The sequence below is a fragment of the Nesoenas mayeri genome, assembly GCF_963082525.1.
Source record: "Nesoenas mayeri genome assembly, chromosome: 2".
NCBI lineage: Eukaryota > Metazoa > Chordata > Aves > Columbiformes > Columbidae > Nesoenas > Nesoenas mayeri.
In genome coordinates, this window is record NC_137543.1 from 155,440,213 (window position 1) to 155,451,810 (window position 11,598).

The window sequence follows — 11,598 nt, forward strand, 5'->3', positions numbered from 1 at the left end:
AAATTATGAATTTCAGCATCTTGCAAGACAATGGTAATAAGATTCTGTACCTTAAGTCACATAACCACAACATATGTTTATGCTGCCTTTCCTGGCACAGCAGTGAGACTGTTTTCCTTCAGCTGTATAACCCACGCTGGAAACCCCTCCAAAAGCTGATCTCTAAATTCAGTTCAGGATTTTTGTTTTTAAAATCACTGAGTATTTGTTATACAACCATAACAACTGTCCTTTTCAAGAGAGATTCCTGCATAATGTGAATACAGAGAATCCAAGGCAAATATGACTTGATCTTAAAACTTTAATAGTAAAAAAAGTGTAAAACCAAACACGCCGCTGAAAACTTATCAGTAAGAATGAGAATTTAAGTGTTCAAATTCAGAATAGTGCAAATTTTCTTCACTCCCCTTCCAAACTTAAATCACTTTGGTTAAGATACTCCAAAGTATTGGCAAAAAAAGAACTTTTGACTTACATTTTTGGCTGCATTGTTTCTAACACATACGGATTTAGATTCAGTCTTTACAAATAAATCTTAAATGCTTCTCTACAGTTGTAGAGTTGTCACCTTTACTTCTGCTTTTATAACATTTTGAAATTGGTTTCAAGATGATTACAAAACTGTCTCCCCAGCAGGTAGCTTAAAACAGTTGAGCTGATCCAATCCTGATCTGAGGACCTGATTTCTTCAAGTAGCCCTATAAAATGAGATTATTTAAGTTTTAAACATTTGAGGAAGGATCTTACACCAATGAAATTACTCTTGATTTACACCAAAGCAAGATTAGAACTGGGGTCTGCTCTGTAATACAGACTTTGTGCTAAACTTTTCCAGCTACAAAAAAGCACAAGCAGCAGCTACAGCATTCCCTTAGAAGAGTGAAAACAGCCAGAACACTGCTACTTGTCTCAATGTCTTTTTTGATGGGTCAGTCTTTAACTGATGCCTCTAACTACATCTGAAGCCATGTAAGATTGGAAATGAACACACACACACAAAAGGATAATACAAAAAGGCAAATCCATAAAAGTTTACAAGTACACCATAACCACAAAATTGGAGTATTTCTAAAAATTTGGGTTCAATGAAAGACACAAGACTAGCTTTCCTAGTTAAATAAATTATTGCTCCATTTGACTCCATGCAGCATTGAAATGAACTCAGAACCCTTTTCTCTTTAATCTCTCATAAGAAATGATAGATATTGAAGAGAACATGAGGCTCAGATTTACTGTACATTGCACTTCAACTTTAAGACCTAATACTTGCTATTTAGGTCTCCTGTGGTCTAAGCTATCAAATGAATACGTTGTGCTCACCAGAACTAAGTATTAATAAACACCAAATGTTTAATGTAGTGACATAAGCACTTTTTCTTTTTTAAAGAAGGCAATCACAGATTGCAAGTTCTATAGGGTTGTGAAAAAACAAGTAGTGATCTCTTTCAGAAACTGAACTGAGAAAACAAGCTGTCTGCTATTCTCCACATACAGTTTAAATCACATTTTAGGCCTGCTTCTGTTTCCAATAATTTCAGTCCAAACCCTGACTCAAACAGAAGCAAAACCAAGGAAGAAACTGCAAATCTAAGGAGCTGGGGACAGGTACTTGATGGCCAAGCAATGGCCTGCAATGCACATTTTTTCAGTGATACCAGACATTTAAGATACCCATGACACCATTTAGTGAGATACTGAAGCATGTATCTAATAATAACAGAAGTACTCACACACACTTAAATTTCTTACTGAATTGGGGCCAGAACTCGATCCTTGCAAATCTGACTGCGAACTTCAGAAGTAATGAAATGTCCAGTCAGAATTTCCCAATAAAGTTCACTTTAGAACAAGATTGTCTCCAGTGATCACCTGTTGTACTGAAGTAATTTAGCAATTCCAAACTAAGTGACTTCCAACCCTTTGTTCCTCCAACCCTCTCCACAGTCAGACAGAATCTTAATGCAGCATTACAAGTAAGGGCATGATTCCTTCATAAGACTCCTAAAAGCATTAGTGCAATGCCTTTAATCTATTTCGATCACTCTTATTTTAAAATAACCCTATTTTTTAAGATTTGGATAAATACTATTCCTATTAAACCATACTTCATCATTGTTAAGCACCATCGATCTACTTCCTTTGGGCACTGATACAAGAGCTTGTAATTAAATTTCAGTTTCAAGGCTTTAAAATACGGCAGCTGCTTCAATAGCTTACACTGGAATCTAATACTTGGAAAGCTGCCACTTAGCCTGAACAGTTGTATGCAACGTGGTGTTACACTCTTCCAGAGAACAGCCATATGCAAATGCTTATGTGGTAAATCAGGGTAAGATTTCAAGATAAGCAGTTAATTTCACTTGGCTATTCTAAGAATGGATTAATATTTTTTTTTCCACAAGTCATTTGTGCAGTGAGCCCATAAAGAGATTATTTTCTCTAAATAATCTTCAATTTAAAACGGGAACACATCTTCATAACGTTGCTTTCGCACTGCCACCGTGCTCTCTTCTTCAAAGATTTAATCATTGTGTGGTTTCTCTGGAATACCCTATGGATAAAAAAAACAAACATTAAAAACATGTTATATTTTAATGCCATCTGTCCAGTGACTATATGATGCAATATTTTCAATGATTAAATAGTCAAGTAACTTCAGTTAGGCTGACAAAGACCTATCAGACATGGCTTCTTATAAAAGCTCAACAAGGATGTGTTCCTTAACTGCAGACAAAAAAAAAAAATCTCACTACAGGTCTGTGCTGCCTCAGTTGGTGCATCTAATAAATCCATCTACCTGTTGCACTGCTTTTTGTAACACTTTGTTAGCTTTCCTCCCTATTTCAGTTTATTTCTCAGCAGAAGGTACACGCTGCTTCACTTAATAGGCATTAATTCAGATTTTTAGCAGCCCTCTTTCAAACTGGTCTTCAAGCAAGAGTTACCTAATTTTCCAATCAAAGCCTGGTATAAGATAGATTTTCTTTCCTTCTAAGCCTTTATTTCTCATATGAAATCTTCTAGTATGTCAGGGTAAGAAATTTAACCAACTTTCCTTTAAAACAAAGTTTGTAATATGTTCTTATTCTAGAGCCAAAAAGTAAATGTATTTGCAAGTATTGAATGCGTTCGCAGTTCCGCCTCAAGTGAGAGCAATCAATAGATATTTTTGAGGTCCAGTTCTGAACACTCCCCTAGTTGGCCAGATGTTGAGAATGATGGTCACAACTCAAAACGAAGTGTTGCCACCCAGCTGGTGAACACCAACTGAGCAACTTCAGGTGTCATAATGAGCAGTAAGAGCTGATTGAAGCAGCACTGTCACCTTTTCTTTTGAAATCAAGCTATTAAAAAACCTGTTTGATTTAATCCTCAAGCTCGTCAGTGTGTTTAAGTTCACTTGAAATCCAGTGACTGAACAGCAGCAAGCATCTCCCAGCTAATGTTTCTCAGGATGGGAAGCGCCATCTCAGCAACACTTCTCTTTCTACTTCTTCTGCTTTCTTTTCTAACTGCAAAACTAGACAGGGGATTAGGAAGAAGCGAGGCAACTTTAGCAGTATTTTCCACAGGTGCCCCCTTCTACTCTGGGCGTGTCTAGAAAATACCTCCTGTTTGATCTGCAACTGTCACATGCAGCCAAACAGCTCAGGGACTACAGGAAAATGTAGCTACAAAAATAGCTGGTTTATTCAGGTTTTGTTTTAAAAAAATGCAATATTCCATCTCTTTGCCACATTCACAATGGCTGACAAAATAGACTGATGCTTTTCAGTCATCTCCACAGAGGAAGCTCCTAGCAAACTGTATGCTACCATTCTGTTGGAGAAGTGGAATTATTTAAGTTTCCAGCACTAAATGCTTCACAGTGATTTGTAGTGGTATTTCTGTAAAAAATGTTTAGCTTCTCAAAGTTTTTCCAGATTAAGTAATGGTAATGTAAAACACATGAGAAGATACTTCTAACCAACCAGAATAGAATGCTTTGCCTTGCCAACTTCCCTCTTTCTTTGGAAGGAAGATGACAAGATTGGCAGGAAAGCTGCAGGCAGGAGCCAGTCTGATTTTAACTACATTCAGGTGAGATGCCAGGTGAAAAGAAGTCAACAGAAAAAAGAAGTCCTATGTGCCTAAATTCATTTTAGCTCTTCCTTCTCTAAGGCTCCCTTCCTCTGCTTTCTAACATAAGCAGCATAATAACTGGAAGTGCTGCATAAGCCAACGTGAAATACAGAACTGTAGCGTATAACTGACTATAATTTTATTTTGAGACTCTGCTTGCAATAACAAAGCTTAAATAAAACTATACATAAATATCTTTTTTCACTTGATGTCAGTGGCAAATTTAAAAAGATAAATTATACCTTCCCTTCTCTCCATATGTGTAGTCCTGAGAAAAAACACACACTAGTATGCACCACTGGGATTTGAAGGAGGAGTGAGCTTGTGTTTTAAAGAACCTCTGAGCAAACCAAAATTGACTGTGAAGTTAAGATTGTAACCACACTCCCAGGCAATCTATTACTTGGTAGCAAGTCAGTACGAAAGAAAAGCCTCAATAACAGTAGTAGATTGACCTCATGTCTCTTTTTTAAAAAAAACAGCCTTTTCTACAAGAGTTACTGTTAATTTAGTGTAGCTAAGAATCAGCACTAAAAGAAATTAATCTTCAATGTTAGCCAGTGGTGGTGAAGCAACGGGGTTCTCTTCCCCAGCTTGTCTGCAAGCCTGGCCATCTGTAGCATTAAGTTCAGACTATTTGCATCAGAAGTACGTTAACATCCATCCACTGGGTTAGCAAGACTAGGCAGAAGAGACCAAAAGCCTGTTCCAGGCAAGACAGCTAGCTTTAGTCTAATCTTTTTACTCACTCATGGTTCAGTCCCCAAAAGCAGCTTTCCTGCTCACTAAACAGTTCAGATACTAATACTTCAGGAACTCCCAACTCCCTTGCTTTAGTAAAAATGAAAGGCACCTAAACCACAGGAGTCTTAGAGAGGTGAAATACTTGAAGAATGTTTTCCAGTATAAAGGACTTACGAAGCAAAGAACACAGAAGTTAAATCAATACAGTATTAATTATTACTATCCATCACTGTCAGAACTCTTCACAGCCAAGCCTTTGACTGATGTGCAAGCACACAGCCAGGTTTACTCTCAAGTACACTACAAGGAAATAATCACTGAAGAACCTGGCAAATGAGACAGTCATTTGTACCATATATGGAGTGATACTTGAACTACACCTTAAGTGACTGGAAAGAGCATATTTGATTCTACAGTGGTGGAATTTAATGCTATACAGGGACTCTTCCTTTCATCTACATAACAAAAATGCTTTACTACAAAAATAATTAGAGAAAGCTCCTCTATGTCTCAGCTTTCTAGCTACCCTAGATGCTAATTCAAAGTACTGATGGAGCAGCAGTGATTGAGATTCTCACCAGATGAAACATACTGATTCCAGTCTTATTTAGGCTGTTGCTGGAAAAAAGTTAAATCCAGAAGATACTCAAACACTTACTAATATGTTTTCTACTCTACTGGCAACACAGGTTGTACATTTACATTTCAACTCTTGGCACGATATCTATTTATCTCTGTCAATTTGTGAGTAATACCCTTTAAGGCATAGTTTGTTCTTGGACTAATAACAATGGAAGGCATTTGAATTGTTAAAGGACACGCTAATTATACAGTAATTACCATAGCCAGTTGGCGTCCTATGTTTCCTACAGTCACACCTCCTGAGAAAAATATGCACGGAAGCCAAGAACGGATGTAAAGAAAATCTGGGGATGTATACCTAGTAAACAAAAGGAAATAAGTTAGAGACAATTACTGTCACCTTACATACTGTTAACAAGACCCTATAGAATTCTCTCCCTGGCCCCAAACAGAAAAAACAGTAACATCAAAGAAGAAATAGGGAGATCAAATTAGGTCTGTTCACTTAATAAGCCTCTAAACCCCACTGTTCTAGCCAGCAAAGTTTAAAAATTCTCTCTCCTGAGAGGCAGTTAATGATACACCAAGTCAGTAGAAGCTCAGTTTGCTGAGCTATTCCCAGTTGAACACACATCCCAACTTATCTGCTCCCCACCCTCCAGCGCCACTTCTCAATCTGATCACCTGGAACAACTGGACAATTAGCTGCCTTAGACAAATAAGATGTCTTATTATAAGAACATGCCAAATACGTTAACAACTAACTTTCAGTGCATATCTACCCCTGTTTTTGGTTAAGACAAGAAAGCTGAAATAGTATCTTAAAAGTATAACTTACTGATAAACACCATTATATACAAGAAACTGAGTTATCAGAGTTGCTACAAAGGCTATTGTAATTCCAAGTCCGAGACCACTTCTTGAACGATCAAATGTCCACCAAAGACCTAGTGACAAGGCTGCCAGAGTCAGGGACAGCTGGACATTGTTTGCAAAATCTAGTTTCTGGAAAAAAGATGTTAAGGACAATCTTTTTAAGTTTGTAGACATCCTGCTGCTGAAACTGAACAAGGCAAAACTCAAACTGGAAGTGAGCAGGATTCTGTATCTCTAAACACAATACACTCAGGATCTGTTTTTCAGACCTGCCAAGCAATCGGAGCTCTTGCTGACTTTGACTGGAGTGTGAATGCAAAGTAACCAACTTTTGTCACACTGAGCATCTAAAGAATATACTATATTGTAATATATTTACCTTTTATGGATATTTTTTGTCCCAAGTAACCCAGTTATCCCTGCTGATTTAGGTTTTCTGCTCAAACCACCATTATTCAAGACAAAAAACACTTACTGAACAGTTCAGTGTAGATCACTAGCTAATTGTGTTAAGTATTAGATGTAGACAACATACAGATTAAATTACACATCTTACACTGTTATACTTGCAGTTTAAACAGACATACTATGATATTTATCCCTCCCCACTCTCAGTACCCCCCAACTACTTTTAATTGAACTATGTTATCTCTTTTAGAGTCTCACAGAAATTTACGCCTCTACCAGAAGCACCATCCTCACCCTGTAGTTCTCCCAGATATGAATGGGAGAGGCTGTTTCATGACAATGGAAAAAGCACATCGAGCAACAACGTAAACTAGTTCAAGGATACAGCACTTGCATGATTAATGCCAACGAAAACTGCTATACATCGCATTACGCTGGCCCACTCTCTCTTGAATTTGTGTGGTTCCCCAAGGTGGCTGTCAATGCAGGGATACAGCAGGCCAACAACAGCTGCAAGAGAAGCAACACTACTTGTACTAAGTGTTATACAATGATTACTTCAATATTACTAAATATTAGTTTGGAAAATAAGTGCTTGACAAAGTGGTGCAGTGCCTGATGAAAAGACAATTATTACTCCCCTTTTAGAAAACAACCACAAACAAACCAACCCCCCAAAACTCTAACAAGCAATACTTTGTTTGGACCTTTAAAGCAGAGATATACATTGGTTAAGGTATCTGACTTCAAGCTCTGTTTCTCCCATGAGCATGTATCATTTGACATCCTGAGCATATGTTATTTATTGGTATAAAAACAAACCTAACCTACAGTGGGGAATGGAATATGCATTTATTGCTCCTATGCAGGGAAGACAGTTTATGAACTGGACTCATTAGCTGTGAATGAGGCCCTGAATACCACCTGGACTCAGAAGTTTCTTGGCAGAGCTGTTTTCTCTCCTACTCCTGGGTTGCAAGTCAGTCTATGCTGTCATCTAAATCAGATGAATTTTGATACCAAGCAGAAGCAGAGCTAAACTTAAAGAAGCACCTGCCATCAGTCATATTTATGTCAGGGAAAAAATAACTACTCATATTAGTAACCAGGAAAAGTTTTTATCCTCATACAGCATTTTCTCAGCCTTATCACTCTCCAAATTTGCTGAAGAAAAAAACCACAGGCTAGTGTTAGCTCAGCTGCTAGCAAACACTAGATGAGTTTCATTCTTGCAACTCTGTATGTTGCCAACTCCAGGGTCAGACATGCTGCTTTAACTGTATGTAACATGTATGTTTATTTCCTTTCCTACTCCTTTCCCCCCCTCCTTAAACTCCTAAGAGGAATAAGTTCTATGTGAAGAAGGCCACAAGACATATCATTCTAAGAAAAACAAGTGATCTGATGCTGAAACAGTTTCATTACTCTGTTGCCATTTACCACGACTTTTAACCTCATGAGAGCAGCTAAATGCCAAAGTTTAATCCAACTGTGCAGGACTGTGAGAACTCTCATTGGAGTGTATCTTATGGCAATCTCTTTTTAGCGTGCTGTTTATCATTCATTCAATTTTATGCTTCATCACTCATACCCTCTAATTTACAAGTAGCACATGACAACATCACCGCATAAAAAAAAAAAAATGGAAGAGTTGCTTAAAGCACTTCCAACGACAACATAAAAAGATTACAATGCGTTTATTTCCTAAGATTTAACACCTTTTTACCCCCCCGAACACTTCGTCAAGCCCTTATTTTGTTTTGTTTCGTCCAGGACAGGCCTATTAACGCTGGCACCACCGTCTGCTGCGCCAACCGCATCGAGCCCCGTGTTTTCGGGGGTATTTTAGGCTGCAGCTCCCGAGCCGGACCCGGGGAGCGGGCTGGTCGCCCCTACACGTGACTTCCTTGTTTTTCGGCCCAGCCCGTGGCCAGTTCGCAGCGACAGCCAATGGCGAGCGCCGCCCGCCACTCACCAGTTCGCCGGCAGCCAATGGGCGGCGAGGGGCGGGGCCACCGCACGGGGTGGCCCCACTCGTGCCCGGCCGTGGGGCGGAGGGAGGAGAGCGGGGAAACCCCGCAGCCGGTTCGTGGGTGTCCCTGGAGAAACGCGGCTTGCAAGGTGCGTGGGAAGCGTGTGTGTCCATGCTCGGCTCCGCGCCATGGCGCTGGAACTGCTCAGTGGCGCTTACAGACCGCACCACGCTGCAGGAAAAATACACTCTACCCACAGAGTGCACCAGCTAAAAAAAGCCTTCGGACACGCGTGAGTGGCTCTTGCCCATGGATAAAGCTGGAGTGGGCATGCATCCTTCCAAAAGCTGGAGTTTGCATCACCCACTGTGATGGAAGTTCTAAGCTCCCACATGTGTGGGTCACAAATTCAAGTACCCCCGCACTTCTCCTCCCCACAGGAGGATGGGGAGCGGAAAAACAAAACAAAACCCACGAAAACCCAAACAAACACTCGTGGGGGTCTAACTCACCTGCTGCCGTCCCACAGCACAGGGGCACCCACCAGGCAGAGGAGAAGAGAGTGGAAATCACTTCATCAGGGAACAGAGTCACATTTCTCTGGATCTGCAGCAAGTTCAGCACCAGGGCCATGAAAGCACCGACCACAAAAAGGACCACACTCCTCTGCACCAGGTGCTGACTCAAGTTCAAGGTGCTGCTGGTGCTGCTGACACTGGAGGTGCTGGGGCTGCGTGCTCCGGGACCTACCAACGTCAGCGAGGGGCTGGAGACAGAGGAGCTCAGCATTTCGCCCACCTTGGTAGTCAGCGGGGCAGTTGTGCTTTCCAGTTGGATTTTGTGCCTCCCCCTGGCAGTGCAGGAGCAGCTCCAGGTGCAGTTCTCCAGTCTGGGCATTGGCCTCACTGAAGCCCTGGAAAACACACACAAGACAGGCTGTTAAAACCCCCACAAGGGTCACGTCAGCCCCTGACACTGACACACACGGTGTGCGTACAGCAACCAAACTCATACAGAGGCACCGGACAAACGGCTCAGAGGGGGAAGGGCTCTGCGGGAGCGGGGTGACCGGAGCCATCGGAGCAGCCCCAGGACCGGGGGCTCCGGTGCCCCGGCCGGCAGCAGCAGTCCCGGCCCCAGAGACCCGAGTGGCTTGGCCGCAGAGGAGAACACGGGCTCCACAGCCCCTTCTGCCTGCGGGACGGGGTTCGCTTCCCGGCCCGGGAGAATAAACCCACCGCCCCCTCTCCCCACCGGGGTCTCCCCGCCGTTTACCTCAGGGGGCTGCTCCCGCCGCCGCCTCGGCCCGTGAGGGAGAACGAATAGCCACCAGCTCCACCGCCTCCCTCCCGGCTCGCCGCCACAGGCCCACGCCCCGCGGAAGGTTTATAAGCCCCCAGCCGCGGGTGTCACGTTACCCGCCGCCGACCTACCCGCGGCCGGAGGCAGCGCCGGGCCCCGCCGCTCCGCTCCGCCACCCCTCCCCTCGGGCCGGGCCGCTCCGGGCGGGGCGGGGCCGGCAGCGAGCGCCGAGCGCGGGAGCCGCCGCGCCAGCCCGGGTGCCCGCGGCCGGTCGGGTGAGGCGCCGCAGCCAATCCCGGCCGGGCGGCTGATATGACGTGCGGGACACACCACCCGCCTCCCCCCCCGCTCCCGCCGGCACGCACCGCGGCTGACGGCGGCGGGATCGCGCGGCAACGCCGGCCCGCACCCCCAGGGCGTGGCCAATGGCGGGCGGGGCGGGTGCGCGCGAGGGGGAAGGGACCTGCGGGACCTGGGACAGCAGGGTGACCATGAGCCAGCACTGTGCCCTTGTGGCCAGGAAGGCCAATGGTACCTGGGGTGGATTAGAAGGGGGGTGGTTAATAGGTCAGAGAGGTTCTCCTGCCCCTCTGCTCTGCCCTGGTGAGACCACACCTGGAATATTGTGTCCAGTTCTAGGCCCCTCAGTTCCAGAAGGACAGGGAACTGCTGGAGAGAGTCCAGCGCAGAGCCATGAAAATGATGAAGGGAGTGGAGCATCTCCTGTGTGAGGAAAGGCTGAGGGAGCTGGGGCTCTTTAGCTTGGAGAAGAGGAGACTGAGGGGTGACCTCATTAATGTTTATAAATATGTAAAGGGTGAGTGTCAGGAGGATGGAGCCAGGCTCTTCTCGGTGACAACCAATGATAGGACAAGGGGCAATGGGTACAAACTGGAACACAGGAGGTTCCATTTAAATTTGAGAAGAAACTTCTTCACAGTGAGGGTGACAGAGCCTGGACCAGGCTGCCCAGGAAGGTTGTGAAATCTCCTCTGGAGGTGTTCAAAACCCTCCTGGACACCTTCCTGTGTAACCTCATCTGGGTGTTCCTGCTCCATGAGGGGATTGCACTGGATGATCTTTTGAAGGTCCCTTCCAATCCCTGACATTCTGCGATTCTGTGGGGGCTGAAGGGACTCCCTGTAACTGCCCACTGAGTGGGAGCCCTGAGGGGAATCCTGGTTGGCAGCGCTGATAGTGGGTGGTGGTTGGTGATGTTGGAAGTGATGGTGGTGGTGAGGCTGTTGGTGGCCTCCACAGTCCAGCCCTCGTGTGCTCACCCAGCCTTCCATGGTGGTTTGGCCCCTTAGGAGATGGTGGTTGATCATGGGGAAGGTTGAAGGTGGCTGCTGTGGCGTCACATGAAGATGAAGGGATTGGTGATCGTGGCTCTTGTAATTGTAAAATGATGATGTAAGGAGATCTCGCCAAACCCTTTTGTATGGTGCCAAACCCAGAGCCTGTGTCAGCAACCAGCTGTGGGGTGCCCAGTGGATCACAGGCTGGTTGGGGTTGGAAGGGACCTCTGGAGATCATCCAGTCCAATCCATCTGCTAAAGCAGGTTCACCAGAGCACATCACACAGGAAGGT

The 11,598-nt window shown here is 44.2% G+C and overlaps 1 protein-coding gene across 1 annotated transcript; it reads right to left on the bottom strand.

Moving 5' to 3' along the window:
• Positions 1-338: 338 nt before the first annotated feature.
• INSIG1 (insulin induced gene 1) lies at positions 339-10,157 on the bottom strand. The gene is made up of 6 exons (XM_080339935.1): positions 9,981-10,157; positions 9,218-9,618; positions 7,118-7,242; positions 6,287-6,453; positions 5,707-5,806; positions 339-2,551 (listed from the first exon to the last, which is right to left on the bottom strand). The coding sequence occupies exons 2-6, from the start codon at positions 9,600-9,602 to the stop codon at positions 2,522-2,524; spliced, it is 807 nt and encodes a 268-aa protein (XP_080196061.1). The 5' UTR covers positions 9,603-9,618; positions 9,981-10,157; the 3' UTR covers positions 339-2,521.
• Between the last annotated feature and the right edge of the window lie 1,441 nt (positions 10,158-11,598).

Coding starts and splice junctions, on each gene's coding strand:
- INSIG1 (XM_080339935.1), bottom strand. CDS start 9,602: ATGCCCAGACTGGAGAACTGCACCTGGAGCTGCTCCTGCACTGCCAGG. Junction 6,454..7,117: donor GCATTAATCATGCAAGTGCT/GTATCCTTGAAC, acceptor TCTTTTTTCCAG/AAACTAGATTTTGCAAACAA. Junction 2,552..5,706: donor TAGGACGCCAACTGGCTATG/GTAATTACTGTA, acceptor TTTTATCCATAG/GGTATTCCAGAGAAACCACA.